The following is a 24312-nucleotide window of genomic DNA, read 5'->3' on the forward strand; positions in this document are numbered from 1 at the left end:
CAATGACTGGAAGACCTCCCACTAGGCCCTACCCCTTAAAGATCCTACCATGCCCCAAAAGCGCCAGGCTGGGGACTCATCCTTTAACACATGGGCTTTGGGGGGCCATTCCAGATCCAAGATCCAGCATTCTGGCTTTCTAGTTCTCTCCTTATTCATGCCTGCTCTCCCAGGATAATTATGAAAAGCCCCTCCTTTTACTCTTAACACTTCCTGGTTCGAGCAATAAAGTATCTAATTACCCTTCTCCTAAGAGAGGGCTGCAATAAGCACATTACTCTCTTTTCATAGTTTCTAAAAGAGAGGAAACTTTCTTCTATATCTTTTTTTGGGGGGGCGGTTCTGGGGCTCGAACTCGGGTCCTTGCGCTTGCGAGGCAGGTGGTGTAACCAATGAGTTAAATCCTTGGCTTTCTTTTATATCTTACTAAAGGGTCTTGGTTCTCAGAGTAGGCAGCATTGGAAGGAATGACTATTTTTAGCCTTTGGGACTCAGCAGATTTAAAACTACTCTTTCGGTGGCAGTAACTAAGCAAGTCTTCTCAGCATTCTTCTTACCCTTTCCAGCTCAGAGGTGCACTGGAATCACTGCTGCCCAAGACCACAGCTGGCTGTCTCTCCCAGCCTTCCCACCTGCTCGAATTCTTCTGTCTTTCTGCATCATTACTATGGACTGCACCATCCCACTCCGATAATTCCTTGCTGCTAGGACCAAGTCTATTCTCCTAGAAATGGAACCCAAGGTCCTGAAGGATCTGACCTAAACTGACAGTGTCTGGTCCCTCCTATACACCATACCCAAATCTGACCATTCTCCCTTTCCCAGGACCAACTCGACTCATATGCTGCTCATGCCCTTCTTTGCCCTCCCAATGTGCCTGTGCCATCGGCACTGCCTATAGTCCACCAGTACCTGCCTCCTCAAGGATCCAGCTTTGAGTTTCACGGGGAACCCTCTTCCTCTTTCTGTCATGGCAGAAGTCGGTAGCACTCTTGGGCAATATCACCTCATCAGTAAAGTCCTTCTAAACGGTCTCATATCACCTACTCTTTCTAACATGTGAAAAACATTTCACAAATATTTATACAATTTTTAAAATCAGCCTAAAAATCTTGGGGCTGGTTGGTGAACTGGGTAATAAGAATATTTGATGTTTGTAAGCAAACATAAAAATTTCCACCTGGCCTCATAGAAAAGAAAAGGTAAACAGCATAAGAGTTGGTAAGTGATGCTGCTCAACTTCTGCGTGTATCCCAGGCTCCTGGAAGGATGGCAAAACACAGATGGCTGGGTCCTGCTTCCAGGGGTTTAATCTGGTAGTTCTGGGAAACGGCCCAAGAATTTGCATTTCTCACAAGTTCTCAGGTGAGAACCTGCTTAAACTTCTGGTGAGGGACCATACTTTGAAGAGCACTGGGTAAGTTTTGCACCATTGGAAACCCCAGGGATTAATCAATGAAACACTATGGAGACCATTCCAGATGTGTCCTATCCTACCTACCTTAAAAATAGCACCCTTCCAGCCTCCATTCCCTTTGTATTTTTGTCTTCTTATTGCTTACAACTTGATGTGGGTTTTAAGCATCCTGTAATTCATCAACTAATTCTCTCCTGGCTACACATTCCAAGTAATTAAAGTTCAGTAATAACTTATTCTTTCTGCTCCAGCACCTGCATTTCATTTGTTTATTTTCCCAGAGTCATAAATCTGAAGGGCTGTCAAAGTGCCATAATATTAGTGCAATAATCAAAGTTAATTAGTCCCTCTCAATAAACAACAACAAAGCCATTACAAAGATGCATTGAAGTTTCTCCCAGCCACCCAGGGTAGACTGATTGTAGTCGGAACAATTGGAACCTCGGAATTGTCGGGTAAATAAGTGCAGTGTCCCTCAGTCACTTGAAAAAAGGACTGTACTCTCGGTATGCGCTGATTCATTAATTCCGGGGGAGGCAATGCAGACCTGGGCTCCCACATCTGCTGCCTGCTGCAGGATAGGGGAGCTGCCCAGTGCTCCCCAGCTGCTCAGCCTTGCCATGCACATCCCAAACTTCAATAATAAAAGAGGGACAAGGGTTGCAAAGAAATGAGAGAAGCCAATTTCACTGCCAACTTTTGGTAACCTGTTTTCTTCAATAACTTTGGATTTATTATTTAGGGAATTTGAGAGATGTGAGTATTAGTTGGTTCTGATGAGAAGGCAGCTGGTGGCACTCAGAGGGCAGCACCAGGGCAGATGAATGGAAGGTGTTTGGGGAAGAGTCTGCCTTGGTGACAATGGAGACCTTTCTAATTAAGAAGGGTGTAGAAATAGGGTGGGAAGCCTGAGGAGGGAGGGGTTTATCCATCAGAAAAGGAGCTTACACCAGAGCTGGGTGGTCCCTGATCGAGGATGTGTAAGAGAAGTCGGTACATTGAAGAAAGGCCACCAAGGTGACCTGAGAGGCCAGTGAAAACCTAAGATTCCTACACTTTTCAGGTGCTCACGGGATGGGTCCTCATGTCTTGTCCTTCAGACTGAGTGCTGAATATCCTAGAGATCCTTTCCCCACGAGGCCATGGCTCCTGTGTGAGCCATCCATTGCTACATCACAAATTTCCCTAAAATACAGTGTAAGCATATTGTATCTCACCGACTCTTGTAGGAGAGGGGCTGGCATGCGACTTAGCGGCTGGGTGATTCTTATTGGAGATGGCAGTGACTGGAATCTCGTAGCAGGGTGGCAGTCATCCCAAGGCTGAGCTGGGCTGGAGGGGCCCAAAGTTCTCACAGAAAGAGCTACTGTCTCAGGGCGAGTGTCCTCACTGCATGGCGGTGGCTTCCCCTTAAGCCAGTGACCCAAGAGAGTGTCTCAGAGGAAGCAGCAATGCCTTTCAGGACCTTCCTGGGGAGTCAGACTCTGTCATTTCTGCCACATTCTAATCACTATGGGTGAGGCACCAGGTTCGGGCATGCCTCTTAGACGGAAGATTATCAAAGACTGTGGCTAGGCTTCACAACCACTGCGGCCACTTCTGAGCAGACATTTTATAGGGTCTTCCAAACTTGGTTACACCTGCATTCCTCCAGCTGACTAAGGGTCAGGGATGACTTCCGCTGAAGCCCCTGAGAACAAGGCCAGCCGGCTGCCTAGCAGGGCATGGACACTAAGCACCTGACAGTCATTTCCCTGCCTCAGGGATGGAAGGAGTCTGGCTCCTTAGCCCAGCTTGTCTCAGTATTAATTGACACATTGTTGGAAAGATGAAGAGAGACTCAGCTATTTCCTAGTACTTTCATCATTGAACAGAAAACAAAGTAGACTTTAGAATCCATGCTGAAATAAGTTAAGACCTCTAGTGCTTTGGGGTCAGAATAAATGCATCTGGCATAACAGAGAGACACGAATTTGGGGGAGCCTTGAGAAGAATGCTACAGATTGAGTATTGGTGTCCCTTCCAAATTCATATGTTGAAACCCTAATCCTCAAAATGATGGCATCAGAGATGGGGACTTAGGGAATAAGGTCATGCAAATGCTGCCCTCAAGAAAAGAATTAGAGTCCTTATAAGAAATGGAACAGTTCATTCTTGCTTACTCCCTTCTGCGCACGCACACACACACACACACACACACATACACACACACTCTCTCTCATGCTAACTCATTCCTTTCTCCTCTACTCTCCCTCCCTCCCTCCCTCCCTCCCTCTCTGTGCTCTCCACCATGGAAATGCACAGTAAGAAGATGCCTATCTGCAAACCCAGAAGAGGGACTCCACCAAGAATTCACACAGACACTATGATCTGGAACTTCCAGCCTCTAGAAGTAACAGAGAAATTAATACTTTTTAAGCCACCCAGTCTACGATATTTTTTGGTATAGCGGCCTGACTAAGACAAAGAGGAAACATTTTTCCAACAAGATTCGTGAGTATATTTGCGTATTTTAGGAAACTGTCTTGAATGAGTGGGCCTCTCCCATGGCTATCATATACTGAATCACTGCCATGCACCAGGTTCTATGCAGTAGAATATGTGTGTTATTTTACTTTGTCCTTGGCATGACCCTGAGAGCCATCATTAACATCGTTCTGCAGGTAAATGAGCCAAGTTCAATGAAACAACCAGACTGGCCCATGTACACCAGCTAGTGAGTGTTCTCACCAGGATTCTAATACAGGTCTGTAGGACTCTCTCTTACTCTCTGGGCTGCCTCTAAATAAATGAAAAATTGGCTCTATTTTAAATATTTGTCTAAATAAACCTTAACCTATTGCAGCATGTGTATCTCCAATCTGAGACCAGCTGTCTGATCTCTGCTTGTAACTGTTTGTCCTTGGTACAGAAGATTTTATCAGCAGAAGGACTGTTCCCTCTCTCAGTTTAATCCAACATGCACTATATCTGAGGTGCTCTGAATGCACCATAATAAATATGAAAAACAGTCCCAAGCATGCTTTTTTCCTCTTAAATAACGGAGCCTAAAACCTGAGCGGCCAGAAGCAGGCCTTTCAGCCATTGGCTGAATGCTATGTGAAGATGAAATCTGTCTCTTCAAACTATGTCAAAACCGCTTAATAAGAACTCAGGGGACCCCGCATTAATGAAAGGATGCATCTGCTTTCGGTTGCACATGATTGGGAGTGATGGTTCGGAGCTAGACACCTAGGCTTGACTTTCACAGTTTAACACTCTGGGGTTCATCACAGACCTTGTTATACAAAGCTTACAATGGATATAAAGTTTGAAAAGATTCAGTTCGAGATGCAAGCAGTGGCAGGAAGAGAGAGAGAGAGAGAGGATCAAAGAACAACATTGGAGAATAAGTCAATGCAAAATTTTCAGAATGAGAAATGAAATGGAAAACTTGGAAGATAAGTACCAAGCACAATTTTTAGGCATTCTGAAGACAGAAAACTCAGAATATTTTAGCAACCAATTCTGTCTACGAGGAAGATGAATAATTTAGTATCTGATGAAGAATCTTTCCTGGGCCTGTGACAATAAAGGTCAAACAGGCAATTTAAGTACAACAGTAAATACACCACGTAGCAACTGAAATGGGAGTGTGGGAAGGGACGAAGGGGGAGAGTTTCCTTCACCCCGGTTCGTCAATGCCATTGGGTTCAAAGAGTCATAGAGGATTCTCTCTTTACTAAGGAACCTCATTATTTCATATTATGCAACACTCATGCACAACTGTACAAATCTCTGAATACAGTATTTGGCTAAATCCTGAAGAAAGCCAGGCCAGTCTTCTGGCACAACATACACCAGGAGTTTTGAGATGAGTAACAGCTTTGGATCAAGAAATATGGCTTCAAATCCTGGATCCTCCTCTTATCTCCTAGCCATGGGAGTTGAGGTGAGTCTCTTCCCCAATCCAGTCTCCAAAGCCCGATCTGTACAATGGATTCAACACGTGGCAAACATATTTCATTGTAAAGTGCTGAGCAACATGCCTAGGACAAAGACAAGTACGAATATCCATCCCCACCTGCAGGTGACAAAAAGTGGTATTTGGAAACAAAAATGTCCCAGGGAAAAATTTCAGAACTTTACTTTTACCTTTTATTGTAAGTGTGTGCTTATTGATTTAAGCAAGTGGTTTATATATAGTTTTCTCTGGCTCAAAAACTCATTTATATCATACTTTACTTATTGAAAATCCAATACTATACATAAAAATAATTTTTAAAGCAGAGAAATGAGAAAAACATCTAGAGGATGATTCAGAGTGAACCTTTCCCGGTAATCTACAAACATTAATAATATTAATAGTTTTTATATGTTTGTTTTGCTAAAGATCATTCAAAACAATGGGGACAACCTCTAGAACTTGTGATGCACTGAATAGTGACGGCTTTTCCAAGCCAAGTCAGTAACTGAGACAGGCACAAGGCTATGTTAAGCTACCTCCCACACGGCAAGCCTGCTCTCAACACAGGCACACATCACATAAACGAAGGCGTCGCAACAAAGACTTCCCAAGTACAGCAGCAAATCACAGGATTTAAGCTTTTAGTTTCCACAGACACTAGAGAAACTCGCATGAGCACCAAAGCCATATGAGCGCATGAAGTTGTGGAGTGGATTTGCAGGAGGCTAAAAGTCACTAGATTTTGGGAGAAGTCCCTAAAAGTGAAAGCAATTCGTTACTCTGTACCCTCATTTATCCTTAGTATCATGTCACAAAAATGAAGGCTGTCAGGATCCAACAAAATCACAGCAAAGAGTGGAGCCCATGTGCCTAATACAACAATCAGTCCCGAGGGCCCCCTAATCGAAAAGGGTGTCGGAGTCACTATTTCCGGCCTCGCTCCAAAGAGATAAACAGAGCTGGCACCAACACTGCTACAAGGTGGAACAGTTATGATTCTGCGGCATCACACCGTATGGCTGTGATCATCCGAGCATGCGCTCACTCCCTAAAACATGTATATTCCATTACCTCCGACTAATAAATCTTCTATTTTTATCCCTCATCTCTCGGCTTTCTCAATAACCATTTTGATATAAACCATTGCTTGCTGTTCCTGATGACTAATCCCTTAATCATCTTTCCTAAATATATGCAAAGTGTAGTTCTTTGTAAATACAAAAGAAAAAGCAATCACATAAATAATTAAGATGGCTTTTCAAATGACAGTTGACTGCTAATATGAGGCACACACTGGAAAATACTAATCAACCAACTAAATACACATCTATTAAAATGTAGGAGTCCTGACATATGAAGACAGAAAAGGAATTCATTGCAACCTCATTTGAGTCATGCTTTGACAAACGTCCTCCCTGCAGCTCCTCTTTCGGTCACTCGGCGAGGTTAGGACAAGTACACATCGCTCTGCACTTCATGTATGAATAAGAAATTACTATCATCACTGTTATTAATAACAGCAGCTACCATTTAATTCAGCACTACCACCCCATCTCTTGCCATAGACATCATTTGTATTTTACAGATGAAGAAATTGGAGTTTAAAAAAGTTTTTAAAAACTTGCCCAAGGTGATAACATGTATGAGCTTCTACTAATATGACATATTTTCTCACAGTAGCAATCAATTAGGAACAATTCGGACCCCCAGGAAATACCTGACAAAGCCTAGAGATATTTGTGGTTGTCACAACGGGGATGGGAGACATGGAGGGCAGAGGGTGAGGAAGGTCTATTTTGTATACCTCTGTCCTTAGTGTGTTCAGTATCGTAGCCACTGACAGGGCCCAGTTTCTGGACTAAGGCCAATGTAGGCCATGAGACACCTTAAAGACTATCCCACATTGCCTTTCTCGGACCTCTTGGATGTTGGATCGATTGCCATAAGAAAACTAGACAAGCTGAGCCAGATCCCTGCTTCATTCTCCTGGCAGATGGTCATCCTAACCAGCACCTAAAAGACTTGAAGTCTAGGCAAAATTCAAAGAGAAATCAGGAAAGCTTGGGTTTAAAGTCTTTCACAGGGACCAAATCTCAGGAAACTAAATATACCTGTGTCGTTCTGCCTATGTGACAGGAGAAAGAGCTTGAGATACATTTCGGAGAGTCAGATGTGGCTCAAGTGATAACAGGGGCATCACCTCCTCCTACCATGCCAGTCCACTTCTGCCCAGCGGACACAAGCCACTGGCACTTGGCTTAAAGGCAAAGACACCAGCCTGTGATCCGCATAATAGGTGACTAAGGTGGAACACGTCTACAATGTTGTGGACTAACAACACAAGCACAAACCCCATATCTGACATATCTCTAGTATTCCAGAGATACTTTAGCCAAATATGACTGAAGGCTCTTGGGCTTCCTCCTCTTCCCTTCTACTTAGGCTAAACAGATTTGCTTTTTAAAGGTGTGGTTTATTTCTACACTGTCCATGTGATCTGACTTTGTTTTCATACCTTTTGTCATTTCTAACCTTGGGGCATCCAAAACATCTCAGGACAAGGGCATTTGCGCATGAAATAATTGTTAGTAGTAACAATTTGGGGTAGGTTCTTAATACACTCTCATGTGGAATATGAGTTCCACTTAAGTGATGCTTTACGAAGTACCTTTATCTCCCTAAAAGTGGCTTGAGAGCTCTACAAAGGACACTTGAACACAAAAGGAGAGTGTGGTGGGTCCGAGTAGCTTCCTGTAAGAAACATGACTAATCTTGAAATTAACCACACAGCTAGCACCTACAGATTCTGAAAAGAAAACCTGAAAGGTCACAACCTATAGGATGCTTAGTGTAGAAGAAAAGCCAGATTGAGGGGTAGAGTAGACAGACTTAGCATTCCAAGTCAGATGGAGCAAGGTGGTAGCCTGGCTCTGAGGCTCACCAGCCCTGCAGCTCTGGGTATGTCCCTCAGTGCTGTCCTTGGCTCTTCTGTATGGGCTTTTACATCCTCTCAAGTGACATGAAGGGCCTTTCCCAGAGCATAAGACATGATAGGGATTTAGTGAACGGGGGCTAAGAGGTGGACATGAGGATTCTGGACCTGGCAGTCCTAGAATGTCCAGTGGAAGCTAAAGAAGAAGACAGGCAGGAAAGAGGATGCTGTGGGTGAAGAGATGGACTCTACCTCCAGAACCGGAGCTGGAAATCCCTGCAGAGCCTGGGCATACGAGAGCCAATGTGGAGCCAAAAGACCCAGAGACTTCTGAATGAACTTTTGCTATAACAAAAATGCTGCATCACTTTGAGACTCTCCCATGAGGTGTCAGTATGTTGCAGTACCTTCCCCGCCTGATACTGATATGATTCATCCCAGATAATGTCTGAATACACTTCAAGCTGGCTCACAGCTTGAAGAACTGGAGCAGATCAAATCGACCTTGAGAAATGCAAGAAGGTGGTACTTAGTGCTATGCCAGATAAAATCCCTGTGCAGAGCTGTGAGATAAGGAAGAGCCTGAAGGAAACCAGACCAACAGATACCAAGGGTGAGGAAGAGGGGGTAGCATGGAAACCCAACATATTACCAGCACGGTGGGTAAGGGTGTTACAAGCTCTGTATATATTGATAACTCGATGATATGAAGTGGAAACGACACAAACCAGCTATCACAGTGCTGCACTTCATAAGTATATGAATGAGTGAATGCAGGAATGCAGTCTCCACTTCACGCTAACACAGCAAGCAGCCTGTGTCTCTCCCCGTAGCTCAAATCCTCCATTGCCTTTCTCCCCATTGTCTCTGAGACCCTAGGAGACATCCCCACTGCCTCCACCACCACCTCTCCTCTTTCATCTCTCTCCTTCCACTTGGCTCTAGCTGCCCTAGCTTCCCCATGACCCTTGAATTCTTTTTCTTTTGGTACCAGGGATCCAATTTGGGACCTTGAGCTTGAGAGGCAGGCAGAGGAGCCACTGAGCTGAATGCCCAGCCCAATCCTTGAATTCTCCAGGGTTGTTCCTACAGCTGTGACTTTGCAAATCCTGCTCCTACCACTAAGGAAGCTTTTCCCCCTGCACCCGAATGGCTGACCTCTTTGTCTCATTCAGATTTTAAATCAAATGTCACAATTTTAGAAGGGTCTTGCTGACCACTCCATCTACACAGCTCAGGCTGTCACTACTTATTCCTTACTCTACTTTATTGTCCTTTATTATACTTATTACAGCCTGATGCTATGCTAAATATCAAAAGTGATTATTCCTTCACGGTCTGCTTTTCCTACCTAGAAGGGAAGCCCATGAGGCAGGGATTTGTTTTGTTTGTTGCTGCATCCTTAGTCCCAAGAACCTTTCCAGGCCTCAGTAAATGTTTATGCACAGAAACATCAACACCAATATCCACACAAGAGAGAAAATCAAAAAACCAGGGACAGGGTTAAAATCTCCTCCTCTCTAATCTTAAAAACCACAAGTATAACAACCTCCCAGTTGAACTCATGGACGTTAACCATGTTTTATTTTTCTTAATAAATGAGCTAAATGAGTACACATTCTCAAATCTCTGACTAATAAAGCAGATGACATTGACAGTGAACTATAAACAAATGCATGGATAATAACAGGCTGGCTCATCCTTTCATTCATAAAGTAAACAATGTGAAGATGCCTTTAAAAATAAAGACATTATTCCAAGAGCAATAAACTTTGTGCACTGCACTAAAACCTCCATGTGTTTAGCCCTGCGTGCGTATGTGGCAATTAAAAAACAAAACAGTCAAGTGCTTACCCACTCTTCTAAAATACGTGACACTGCTTCGCTGGCTCTTGCCATATTCCTACATGCCAGGATCACGTGAGCACCGTGCAGAGCAAAAGACTTGGCAGTTTCAAACCCTAGGGTTTAAAGGAAAGTCAACGTTAGGGAACACAGCATCAACACGCTGAGTCACGTTGGTTCTCAACTGGAGGTGGCACTGCGCCCCGGGAGACAAGTATAAACTCGGAGACCCGTAAGTGAGGTGCTGCTCATTCCTGGTGAGTAAAGGCCAGGGAGTCTACAGAACACCTTGCAGTGCCCAGTTTGGGCCCCACCACACAGAATCACCTGGCCAAAGGTCCACAGAGTGCGCTTGACAACACTTTCCCTAGACACTGAGCAACTGCAAAGATGAAGGCCTCTTCCAATGCCTGCCTCCCAAGCACAAGGTCCCGAGTTCAATTCCTGGTTCCAAAAAAAAAAAGATGAAGGCCTCACTATAGAAAAGTTCAAGGGACAGCCTGTCCTTTAACCACTGACAATGACTGGGGGGTGGGGGAACCCTGCGCTCTGTTCTGCCATGCTGCCAGCACTTCCGCTTCTGGTAATGGTAGCCTAGGTCTCCTGGACACACCCTCTTACTAAGAACAATCCAAATGCTGGACAGTATACACACACACACACACACACACACACACACACACTCCTGTTTGAAAGCATCAGAGAAGGATACTACTACTAAGAATTCTTTGGGAAAACACTTAGCACATTTTGCTCCTCAGTTCCTATTCTAATCCTAAAAGTTGTGCTTGAGAGCCTAAGGATAGGCCGAGCTGTAGAAGTCTTACAAAGAGAAGAGAACACAAATGTCAGCCCAGAGCCAACCAGCTCTCTAGCCCTGGTAAATATGTCAAACTTTTGGTTAGGATCCTAAAGGGTTACTGCCCTCATAGTACAACCAAAATTAGTCTAGTATGGACAGCCTCAAGCCATTTCAATTTCTGATTAAAATGATCTGTCCCTGTCTGATTGCCAAAGGAAAAGAAAATACTATACAGTACTCTCTGAAGTCTTAAATTATCACTGCAGTTATTTCAAATTCTCCTATAAAATCTCTGGCATACAAACATAAATAGCTAGACATACTTCAAGATAAGACCCCAACAAAAGCCAGAGGAAGGAAAACTAGAAAGAAATGCACAGGGGGTCTATACAGTGACATTATCACCAAAAAGAAGATCAAAATCACTACAATTAATATACTCAAAAAATGAAAAGATCAGATAAAAAAAAGTCTGCCACTGAATTGGAAACCCTAAAAAATAATCAAATAGATAGCATGAAAGCTAACTCAGCAACCATAATTAAAAATACAAAGTACAGGTTTAACAGAAGACATGGCACAGTTAAGAGAAGATATAAGGAACTAGAAAGTGAGTCAAAATAAAATATTCAAAATGAAGCACAAAAAGAAGAAAAAAGATTATTAAGATACAAAGAAATATTAGAGACATGTTGAAGCGCACTGTCTTATGCTCTCATACACACACATAATTTGAGCCCCAAAAGAAGAACAGCTGAAGATATAAGCATATTGAATGGTTGATCACTTTCTACTAATGACAGACATCACGCAACAATTTCAAGACTCATTTTGAGCCACAAGATTAAATATAAGGACTGAGGACTGCAAATAAAAGATAAACATTCAGATTCTATAAAACACACACATACAATATGCTCCTTGCAAAAGAACATATGTTATGTTTTATATCTTTAAACATAAAGAAAAAATTTAAAATAAAATAATGGGATAGATATAACATGTAACATGAGTCAAAAGAAATCTGGTTTCATTTATACTAATTTCTGAAAAAGGAGACTTTAAAGAAAGTAGTACTACAAGTGAAAAGGCTGAACATTTCATAATGGTAAATTTCAATCCACCAAGAATACATGACAATTCTAAATTTATATACATGTACCTAATAATACAGTCTCATACATACATAAGTCAAAATTGACAGAGTTAGCAGGAGAAATAGGAAAGCTCACAAAAACAGTGGGAAATTTTAACATAGGCCTCTCGGTAAGGGATAAAATAAGCAGACAAATATAAAGTATTCAGCAGATTTTAACAACATAACTGACAAAACAGGAAATAACTGAATATACTAATCACCAAATACAACAGCAAAATATTCATTCAAGTATCTAAGAAATATTTATCAAAATTGTGTGCAGAACTAAAAGTAAATCTCAAAGCTTTCAAAGGATTAAAATTGGAAAGCATGTTTGGAAAGCAGAATGGAATTAAGTTTGAAATCAACAAGATCACAGAAAATTTTCCTTTCTAGAAATATATATATACTTAAATAAGAAATTGTGATTCAAGTTTAAATTGAAAATTAGAAAATGTTTTAAAATAAATAATTTGTAAAATTCTACATATCAAAAGTTATGGAAGGAGCTGAGGAATATGTCTCAATGGTAGGGCACTTGCTTAGCACATGAGAGGCCCGGGGTTCAATTCGCAGCACAAACAAGACACATACACACACCTTTTATATATTTTACATATATAAAATATAAAACATATCTATATATACATATTAAATATATATATTATATATATACACATAACATAGTAATGCTATGGTTATAAAGCAATCCATAGCCTTACCTACATATATTGAAAAATAAATTCAAAGATAAAAAAATACATTAAACTTAAAACAAACAGAAGGAAGGAAATAAAAACAAAAGGAATAAAATACAGAGAAATAAAAGTTAAAAGTCAGTTCTTTAAAAAAAAAACTAATAAAACTGATAAAGGACCAGTAAGACAGAGAACAAAAGAGAAAGAGCGGGCATAAATGACCAGTACCAGGGATAAATCAAAGGAGATCACTACGTGACACTGAAAACACAGGCAACAAAAGCAAAAGGAGACAAGTGGGATTACATCAAAGTTAAAGCTTCTCCACATGAAAAGAAAACATCAAAGTTAAAGCTTCTGAACATGAAAAGAAATGTTCCACAAAATGAAAAGGCAACCTGCAGAATGGGGGAAAATATTTGCCATCCATGTATCTGATGGAAGATTACTATCTAAAACACTACATGTCTAAGGAACACCTAGAACCCAGTAGGCAAAGAAAAAAAAAAAGAAAGAAAATATCCAAAAAGCAACTTGTGGTTCAGCCAAACTCACGTCAAATGACCAGAAATTCTGGTCTCCAAGATACCGTTACTGTGTGTGGAAAAATCAGAGCCTCCTTTCCTTCCTGAGATTACCATGTGGAAGGGCCTAGTAAAGTTCATTCATTCATATCACCCCCAAGATCTAATTCTCATGGAGCCAAGTCCACTTACACAAACCAGCTCTCAAGGAAAGTCAGCACAAGCACAGAGGAAATCTCAAACACAGGAGTTTGACACTCATGTCCTCACAACAGATCTAACCAGTTACAAGATGTGGGACCTAAAGTTACACCACTACCCCATCTCAAGCTCAGTTCTCTTTTCTGTAAAACAGGAAATAAGAAGTAAATATATACTAAGAGCCTAACGCTAGCTCAGTAGTCAGAAAATGACTGTTAGTCGTATGCTCTTTTCAAATCCCTTGCTATGAAGCCCTCTGCTTTTCTGATCTGTCTGACCTGCAACCCAAGGGCAAAGGCTTTCACACCAACAGAACCCAAAGAAGCTGTAGGTACAATCATTCCACTGCCCGAGTACTGACTCCAGAGCACTCCTGAACTTCACTGCTGAAATAACCTAAAATTATTCCTTGAGATTCCGCCAAACTATGTATCCCAAAACTTTCACTTATCATTACCTAAGGATTGCCTGATACCTGAGTCAGACACACAAAAATGTGTAAAGTTCTTCAAATCTGAATTATTTTAACACCTAAGTCGACTTCTCTTTGGTGCATGTAGTAAAAGGTGTTTGAAGCTGTACCTCTGAGGCCCAAGGTAGGAAGACAATTATCTGAATTTCACTTCTGGTAACGATTTCACTCCTTATCTCCAGTAAGCATAAGGCATCTCCATCATCTGGGAAGACAGAAGTAAAACACCAGCTTTGTACCTTAGATGTTCCAACACTGGCTGGAAAAAAAAAAGGGCCTGGGATGAAATCTCGCAAATGGAAGTGCCACCTCCAGCAGGCTGGTGAAATGCTGACACCCATGGCAAGCCAACACCAAGGGGCCAAAGTCACCTTCTCTTATAATCCCAGGTCTGGACACACCACAAGATCTTAGAGGGAACGGCGGATTCTGGGAGCCTGAGGAATTCCAAGAGGAAGCAAAGACCAGTAATATTTTTCATCACATTTTTATAAGAGGATATTAAAATGAAAAAAAAAAAAAACAGTGTAGGAGAATGGGGAAGAGGTGAACATAAATCTTGGTCCTCTGTTGGCAACCATATTTTTAATGGGTTGAGAGAGTACCAACATAATGCAAGGCCAGGCAGGCCCACTGCTTGATCTAATTCTCTAGATCAACAGGGAAGTTTGGCCCCAATGTCTTTGCATTGCCGGATCCCATGGACCAGCACACAGTAGGATTCAATAAATATCTGGAGAAGGAGTGAGTGGTCTTTGTAGACCTCTAATAGGCCACAAATCTGGATACTTTTAAAACAATCCATGTTGTTTCAAAGAGCAACCCTAATGGCCCTCTATCTTCTTTTTTCATAATGAAAAATTATTAAAATCCTGCAAAGAATCTGCTCACTGCAGTTTTGAATGATACTGCCTACAGATCTGCAGGGGGAAAGCATGCCCTTTTTCTACCAAATTTTGTTTTCCCAAACAAACCTGTTAAGTCGTGCTATCTCACTTGACAAAATAACCTACGGCAAAGAGCTTTTTATTATCAAAAACAGCACATCCAACATGATGGCAGCAACAGGCTGCAGGCACAAGCGTGAACCTCCTCTCCCTTAGATAATTCCTGACTGTAGTTATGGTTAAGCCATCTGTCTCTGAGTCTTGTAAAGTTATTCTCTGGGTCTTACATCTCCCTTTATCTAGGCAAAGCATTACATGTTGCTAGTCTACTTGTCAAAGCTGCAGTCGACAACACCATTTTCTTATCCTTTACAATTGCCTTTGGAGCACAAGCAAAGCATGGGTATTTCAAAAGATGATGGTTTAACAGGAAGGACAATAACACTTTTATAGTAAACCACATATCTCTAGAGTGTGGAGTTTCATAAAAAATAAAAAGTTTAATAATGCTACCTACTGCTAAGTCCTGGATAAAGCCCATGAGAATAGCACCCCTCACTCTCGTAATACTGCAGCTGATGGCCAGTTTAATTAGCTAAATGTAGTAGTGCTGAGCCAATTCTGCACAGTGCCAAAGTTTGTGCAGAATAATGAAGGCAATGGTTTACTAAATTTAATAACCTGATTCATCTTATAAAAAAATTAACTTTATGACAATGTTTAAATTGAGCCAGCTTAACTGCATGGAGATGGCAAGAATATGTTCAGAAGAATATTTAAAGCTAATAATATAAGGGAGATAAAGGCAGAGATTTTTAAACAAGGGGAAACTTTGGTTCTGGAATACTTGTTACATCCAATCCAATCAGAAAAGTTAAGTGGCCACCCGGGATTAGTATCACACTGTCTCAGCTTTTAAGCTTTTTTGATACAAACATCCAAGTACTATAAAATGCAAAAATTACCCCAAATATTAAATTGAATACCTGTTTACTTTATACTAGTTTTCATTCTCTGGAAGAGAAGTTCTACACTGGTGGGTACTGGATAAATCAAGTTGAGAGACTTGTTCTGTTTGCCTTTCGCTTTGTTTGCTTCCACTCTTTGCCTTTCTCCTTCTTTCCCTGCCTCGCTTCATTTCTTCCTGCCTCCTTTTTTTCTTCTCTTTGTCTCTTTCCCTCCCACCTTCTCTTCCTTTCTTCTTCCCCTCATGCTTCCTAACTGAAGTAGCTGTCACTATTAAAACATGGGGGGGGGCTGGGGATTTAGCTCAGTGGTTTCGCCGCCTGCTGCGCAAGCGCAAGGACCCAAGTTCAATCCCCGGTACCAAAAAGAAAAAAAATGGGGGAGATCACAGTCCAAAGCCAGATGTCAAACTTCTCTCAAGAAGCCAGAGAAAGGAGCATGCTGGGACACGCTCAGTCCCACCTGGTGGAAGCCAGGGGAGCCCAGGAGCTCCTGCCAGCTCTCGATGAGTTTGTGCTCTCCAGTGAGCTGCAGTCAGTCGCCACCCACAGCACTGCCATGGCCTGCCGGGCGACTGCAGGCACCTGATGAGCTGAAGCACGTTCTGTGGGGAAGGTCCCTGATAACGATGACTTGACCCTGCCCACAAACAGTCTCCATGTGAGATTCACAACCTTAAAAAATGTTTCCCACTGACCTGCTTGAGATTGTGCTTACACCATGTCAAGCTGTGCTCTATCGAGTAAGAAGATAGGAATTCTGCTATGCCTGGGGAAATCTGGCAGTGTCACTTAGCTTTGCCGAGAGGGAAGCAGGAGAGTGACAAGACTGGGATCTGCAAGAGCTTGGATCTGTGGTGCAAGCTCCCAAATGTCACCAGGTGGCAGCAGAAACTCTGAGCCAAGAACTACATTGGGACCAGAGGAGATAAAGGTGAAACAGACAAGCAAGAGGGCAGGGTGTGTGGCAAAAAGATCACTGAACAGCCACTCCCGTGGGAGTGAAGCACAGAGAAGGCAACAGGGAGGAAACCCTGCACACCAAGCTAAAACCGAGGGCTCTGCTGCAGGGGCAAAGTGCCTGTGAAAGAGTATGAACAGAGGGGAACACTCTGAAGTAGAACTTTCTTTTTTTCCAATACTGGAGATTGAACCTAGGGCCTTTGCATAAAGACACATCTCCACCTTTTTACTGTTTTATCTTAAGAGAAGATCTCACTAAATTGCCCAGGCTGGCCTCGAACTTGTGGTCGCCTGCATAGCTAGGATTACAGGTGTGTACCAGCACATCCAGCAAGAATCATCATTATTTTTTCCACTGAAGGTACTTCTAATAGTCATGCAGATAATAGACTGGCTAAAGACACTGAAGCCACGTGACCAGGCAGCAGGGGACAAGGAAACCTCTTATGCTGAGCAGCTAAAGGACATTAGAAAGCCACTGGCTCAGAGACAGGAAGTCTACAAAGCCCGGTGACTCCCTAGGTCTGGCCTTGAGGGACTCCCACAGGTCTCTAGGTTGCACACTGGGCCATGGGTGAGCTCATCGCTCCCTTACCCAGCAAGGAGCACATAGGACAGAGTGGGTCACTGCATGACCTTCCGAGGGCAGAGCCAGTGCCCAGACCCAGTAAGACGCACAGGCTGCTGGGACCGACGGGGAAAGAGTTGCCCACAGAATCCTCAGACACAGAAGGCCTCAGCTCAGTGTGGGGACCCGGTCCCCACAGATACTGACAATGCTCCCAGGGAACTCAGAGCTAAGAACAAGGTAGTTCCTTCTGGTTTGAGTTTTTTAATTTTCTCCAAATTGTGGACATACTTGGGCAGTGTCCCCATTTACTGTAAATTATGGTTTTAATTACCATTTTTATTAAGATGCCCAAAGGAGTTGGGGCTTACCACACCCGTAATTTCTAATGGTTTGTTATTATTAATTTATAATTGTAAACACTAGAGACAAATGCTACTTGTAACTGTACACCATTAAAAGGCCACAGAGATGGTGATATGCGCCCCCCCCAAACCCCAGTACACCACTAAGGCAGTCTTTAGGAGCCAAGCAACAAGTTATGGACTCGCCCAGGGCACGTCTTCTCCCTCGAAGAGTCGAACCGTCATATGTGCGGTAAGAAGAGAAGCCTACATCTTTCAGCTGGAGTTAGATTTGAGGACCATTCAAATCTGGGAGCATTTTTAAGGCTAATAAACCACTGGCTTGGACGGTGTGTATGTAGAGGAGTAGCTCAGGGATCTAATTAATGTAAATGAAACCACAGTGACATGACATTGATCGCGATATTGAAATCCAACTCTCCCAGGGCTTCTCAGATGAAATTCTAGGCCATACAGTCATCATGACTATAAGGTCAATGCCACGACATCTGCAGTGACCAGATAATCCACACTGCTGTTCCTATAGCTACTTTAATTCCTTGAATGATCACATTTAACTTCCACACCATTTCAATTACACAGTTCTGAGTTACAGAGTCAGAAATCACTCTTGTTAAACACAATCCAGAGCTGCCAACTCTTAAGAAATTACAAAATACACAGATCTCTCCAGAGGAAAATAAGTCATAACCAGGCTTGCTTTTAAATGTATACATTACATACAGCAACCAACAAGTACCATGCAGTTTCCTAAATACCCCTTGTAGCATAACTATGTCTCGAATGTATTTACCAAGAGCAGACACCAATTCAAGAGGTGAGAATACAGACGTGGAAAACAGGGCAGTTCATGTGGACTACCTTTTTTAAATGTCACCAGGCTGTATCAGTGTGCTTTGGGCAGTACAGGACTGAGGTCACAGTGTTTTGTAAAGCCATAGGATAAATTCCAATTGACTGCACGAGATCTCTCAAGAGGCCAAACTGACCCCAGGCTGGCTACTAGTGCTGCCACTGTGCTGGGTGAATGAGCTCTCCTTTGACCTGCCAGTGCCAGTCCTGCTTAGGAATCGCGGTGAGAGAAGTATCCTAAGATTACAATGAACACAGTCTCAGTCAGCCCAATGAAGACAGACTCTGCCAGGGCAACTGAATTGAGCAACTACATTGGCAAAGGTGTGGGGAAACCAGGCAACCTCACAGATTAATTGGGAAAGGGGTATGGAAAAGGGCACAACATCTTGGAGAGCAATTGGCCCTTCTCTATCAGACTTTAAATGAATGTGCCCTTTGGCTCAGCTCTTCCACAACCAGAAATTCATTCTACAAATAGACTCACACACATGGGCAAAAATGTGAATGTGCAATGCAGCATTGTTTGTAACAGCTGAAAATCTGCCATCAACCTAAATGTCCATTACTCCAGTTAAATCAATTAAATGGCACACACAAAATAAAAGGCTTGCGGTGTATTGAAAGAAGGAGCTGAAGTGATGTGGGGATGCAGCATCTCCATGTTCTATTATTAAGAAAAGCCACAGCCCAGAACAGCACGCACGTGCAGCACAAAGCCAAGGAGGAAGACGAGTGAAAAGACGCTGCTATTGATTACTTCCAGAGAGAGCTAACGGTCAGGGGTGAGAAAGACTGCCTGCACATGTTACAACAGTCATAGCGCTTCAATTTTTAACACATGCGTGTGCACCTGTTATAGTAAGAAACTAAAAATAACAAACTGAATGACATCTAATTGATAATTTATGGGCCTTTATGAATTTTAATACACAGCAATCAAGGCGAGTAAGAAAAGGAGAGACCAATTCCCATTGGAAAGAGTGTTTTCTGAGCACCCTGGTCCGTGGAGAAGATTGTAGAAACACCCAGTCCAGGTAAGGAGGAAGACTTTGGAGGGTTACTCAGTGCTGGGCACTGGACCCTGTGAAGTGCCATTCCTAACATTTCATATCAGGGAAAACCAATGACTGCAGCGGTTAAAGGACTCACAAAATCTGTGGGAAAAAGGAAGGCACAGTGGGCTGCACTCAGAGCAGGAGCATCACTCCCTCTGCCCTCCAACTACCAAGCTGCTAGGGGTCTGTGACACTGTGACACACTGAGGACATGTTTGGTCTTTGTCCAGGTTCCCAGCACAGAGCTATAACCCTTGAAGTCTCCTGAGTGATTGGGACTTCAGAGGTGTCTCAAAGATACTTATTTAAAGGAGGTAATGAGGTGAACTTAGATGACAGGGGCTGGTTGAGGAGAAACCAACTGTGTGATGAGAGGGTTAGAATTTTCAGCCTCACCAGTGCTCTGTCACCGGCTGTGCCACCTCCTCTGGGAAGGGAGAGTGGCTACAGGCTGCCATCACCACTGGCATGAGGCAGGAGGACCTCAAGTTCAAGCCACCCTGGGCAACTTAACAAGAATCTGTCTCAAAATAAAAAGTAAAAAGGCCAGCAGAAACATACATCTATATCTATACGTAGATCTAGATAGATATGATAGAGTAAAACCTTGGACTGTGAGTTACTTGTTCCACTAGTGTTTTGCAAGATGAGCAAACATGCCTATTAAATGTTAACTTGTTAAATGAGCAATGTCTTGCAATACAAGTGCTAGTACCTGACACTGAACATCAAATGATTACAACTAAGCCCATGATTCTTCTGTCTCTCGCTGTGGGATTCTGAACGAGCATCTCCCAACAGCAAGAGGTTATACAGGAGATCCCTGTCTGCACAGGAGGAGAAGAAGAAAAAGGCAGAGGAACCCTTCACTTCAAATGAGATTAGGGTTATATGTGAAGTGTGGGAAACAGTGCAAAATTTTGTAGAAAAGCACACCCCAATAAGGCTGTGGCAGTGAGAGTGATGAATCTGTGCAACAACGCAATGTCACCTGTCCCTGAAATCCTCAAAAAGAGGCAAAAGCAAATGTCATTGTGTAGGGTATTTTTTTAAGTTGCACTATAAAGATTCCATTGAGCCAATAGATAGCGGCGATTCCGTTAGCAATAGTGAAAGTCATCCTAGACAACAACTCTCCTCTCTACTGTCACCAGCCATAAAGTTTTCAAAGGTACGTGCAGGTTACTTTATTTTTCTTTATATTTTGTATTTTCTTTATTATTTTGTATTATATTACAATATTGTGATCATTTTTATGTGAATATTATAGGGTTGTGGAATGAATCATCTGAGTTTCCATTATTTCTTACGGGGAAAGTTGCTTCGATATACAAGTGCTTTGGACTACAATCATGTTTCCAGGACACACTATGCTTGCAAACCAAGGTTTTCTACAGATAGATACAGATAAATAGATAGACTATGACTATTATATATATGATTATAAAATTTGATATATATTCTCTGTGGATAGTAGGAAATTATGTTGCTCATATGTTTAAATGCTTGGCCTTGGTACGATTTAAGTTAAATAAGCAGTTAACCTAAAAAAGAGAAATGGTCCAAATGTTACATGCCTTGATGTCAAAGTCAATTGGTGTTTATTTAATTCTGTGCCATCAAGTCAAGGTCAAGAGCCGAGGTCTCTTCAGCTCCTTTATGATACCATCACACCTACTGTATGGACTCTGTCCCCAGTCCGTGGTATGCTTCGAATTTTCTTCTCTTACTTAATATTTCATGAGGGGCACAGAATTCATGCCATCTTTTCTCTCACAAACATTTCTCTGTGTGAGGCCTGTAAGAGGCGATAACTAATCCACAGAAATCAAAGGTCTGCTCCACATTCTTTCAATGTGGGTAACTTCAGATCCAAATTTTAAAGGACTGTCTTTATTGAAATTAAATACAGAACCACCACTCAACCGCAATAAAGGGAAACCAGTACCACACTAGATTTGATTTTTTAGCAAAGTACACATGCCTCTGGTATAAACTTGTCCTGACCCTTAAGATTAAAAAAAAAAAATTAAATGCTGCTTTTTGGATACAGAAACTACTGTGTCTTTTCAAGACTTTTGACAAAATACAGCTTGTCTTGATCTGGCACTGAGACAAGAAGGAATGTGATGGCTCCATGATTTCACACCCTGAGCAAGTTACTGGGCTCCAATTCAGATTCTTCAGAAGGATGAGCTCTAACAAATCACACACACACATGCATGGTCCCAGCTCTGGAACTTCTCTGCTCATGCCATAATCTGCTGAGAGAACCAAAGTGCTTCTGGGTGTTTGGAATTGGAAACATGTACCCTGGAAGTTTGGCCTCTTTTGCTTTGATGAATTAATTCACAGCCACTTCAAGAGATGAGGGGAAGCCAGGCCTGAATCTGGAGGCCTGCTGTCGTGTATTGAATGTTTCGTTGTTTTCACAGCTGTGAGAGGATTTCCTTTCACACCACTGAGGCCTCTGCTGCTCTTGCTTGTCTACTGGAGATGGGCTTCTCCATGATTTAGAGCACAAAGCCCAACCCCAAGTCTTGGGCCCTCACTTGTCCAAAGAGACTCCTCTCTTAATGAACAGTGGGACCATGATCACCCTATCTCCCAGCATATTTTCCACTCCTATCAACTAAGAAGTGGTTGGGAAGGAACTGTTTAAATAATAAAAAGTTTTAAAAAAGAAGTCTGCTTCATGCCATGGACTTTTCCCAGCCATGAAAAGCTGCTCCATCCTACACCCATCACTGTGGACAACACTCGACTTTCTAATTCAGGCACCTGTTTCTGTTTTTTTTTTAAATTTCAGATTGACCTTGGCTCTCACCTTTTAAAAAGTGGTATATTGACCAAACCAGAGGACAGAAGAGGTGAGCCTCTCAGGCTGCCATACAACCGCCCCAGAGGGGTAAGGAGGTGAGCCTCTCGGGCCACTGTACCACCGCCCCAGAGCGCTGAGGAGGTGAGCCACTTGGGCCCCAACACCCCACACCCCCCACCCTGGCTGTGCAGAGCATTACCTGGATCCACACCACAGAGTTGCATGGGTCATAAAGGACAATGTTCTGAGCTTGAAAAGGTAGAGCAGAAGTGAACAACAGAAAGAGGCCCTCTCTGAGGCCCCTTGATGAAAATTAAAGCCCACTGGAAAAGTGAAGAAAATCTCTGCAATAAAGGCACACGAGGCCACCTTAGTTGGGGGAGCAGTGGTGTGGACCAGAGCAGCGCGGCTGCAAGCAGATCCCAGCCAGGGCTCCACCCTGACCCCAGAGGCGAGGGCACACTGGCCCAAGCCAAGGGCCTGCCTGAAAAAGGGCTGCACAGGCACATAGGCAACAGCCAGAGGTTCACCCCAATATAATCAGTAAGTGTGTGAGACCCTAGCCAGAAGATTCCTCACACAACAGGAGCTGGGGTGCACAGCCCCCAGCCAAAGGCCCTCCCAGACAACAGCTACACAGGGGCCCTAGCCAGTGGCACACCTAAATACCATCCCAAGTGTGCACAGGCCCCAGCCAGAAGCCCACCCAGACAACAGGCCAGCTCAGGGATCCAGAAGGCCACCACTCTGAACCCAGGAATTAGTGTACTGGGGAGCAGCAGAGAAAAGGCAGCTCTGTGGCTTCCTGAGAATTGAAGACCACTAAGTGAGCAAAAAGTTGCCTCAATAAGGCACAGCAGGCTGCATCTGCTGACATGAGAAGACATGTAAACAAGCCTCAAAACCAGACTTCCAGATCACCTAAGGCAACCCCAAAGGGAAATGAGATGAAACAAACTGATACTCAACCAGCTGGACTCCCTGAACTGGCACCGAAAGAGGAGCTGGAAAAAATGAAATGAGAAATAATTTCTCAGATAACAGCAGAGATTGTGCCCATAGTACAAGACATGATTAATCAATCTAGAGTGGACACATTAAAAAAAGTAGAAGAGCTGAGGAACATGATGGAATCCCAACATAGGAAACAAATGGAATCCATAAAACAGATGCAAACAGATTTCCAGATTAAAACTCCGTTGAAAGCTACACAGCAGAATGAGCCAATGTGAGGACAGATTTTCGGATATAGAAGATAAGATTTCAATTAGTGACCAGGAAAAGAAAAATTTATTTAAAATAGTAAGGGACCATGAGAAATCAATCCAGCAGCTGCTAGACAATGCAAAGAAGACTAACATAAGACTGACTGGAGTCAATGAAGAAACAGGAAAGAGTGCAGACAACATAAAAAACTGTTCACAGAAGTGATGGCAGAAAACTTCCCAAGCAGGGGAAAAGAACTTGACATATAGATAAGGGAGGCATGTAGACTCCAACTAGCCATGATCAAAAAAAATCTACACATAGGCATTGAATAGTTAAGATTCCAGAAACCCAATAGAAGAACAACATTCTACAAGCAGCTAGAGAAAAGAAACAAATCATATGCAAAGGAAAGCCCATCAGAATCACAGCAGACTTCTCAATGCAAACCCTCAAGGCAAGAAGAGCTTGGAGTGATGTATTTCAAGCCCTAAAGGATAAAAGCCTCCAACCCAGACTGATGTATCCTGAAAAACTATCTTTTAAAATTGATATGGAGAAATAAAATACTTTCATGACAAAAGAGTACCTCAGGAACTTCATGAATACCAAACCAGCACCCCCAAAAATTTTAGACAATATCCTAGGAAAA

At 42.7% G+C, this 24312-nt stretch overlaps 1 protein-coding gene across 4 annotated transcripts in view; it reads right to left on the reverse strand.

Annotated features, from left to right (window-relative positions):
• Nucleotides 1-24312, reverse strand: part of Wwox (WW domain containing oxidoreductase) — a 930576-nt gene that overhangs the window by 865894 nt on the left and 40370 nt on the right. For all 4 annotated transcript variants that reach the window (XR_015450913.1, XR_015450909.1, XR_015450905.1 and 1 more), the window contains exon 5: nt 10150-10256. Coding sequence is in view for 1 of the 4 variants with exons in the window: in XM_004842811.3 (XP_004842868.2) it covers nt 10150-10256 (107 nt within the window). In the remaining 3 variants the exon portion in view is untranslated. The remainder of the gene's footprint in view (nt 1-10149; nt 10257-24312) is intronic.

Source organism: Heterocephalus glaber, unplaced genomic scaffold (assembly GCF_053883595.1).
Source record: "Heterocephalus glaber isolate CG9 unplaced genomic scaffold, H.glaber_assembly_v1.0 deba00000071, whole genome shotgun sequence".
Lineage (NCBI taxonomy): Eukaryota > Metazoa > Chordata > Mammalia > Rodentia > Bathyergidae > Heterocephalus > Heterocephalus glaber.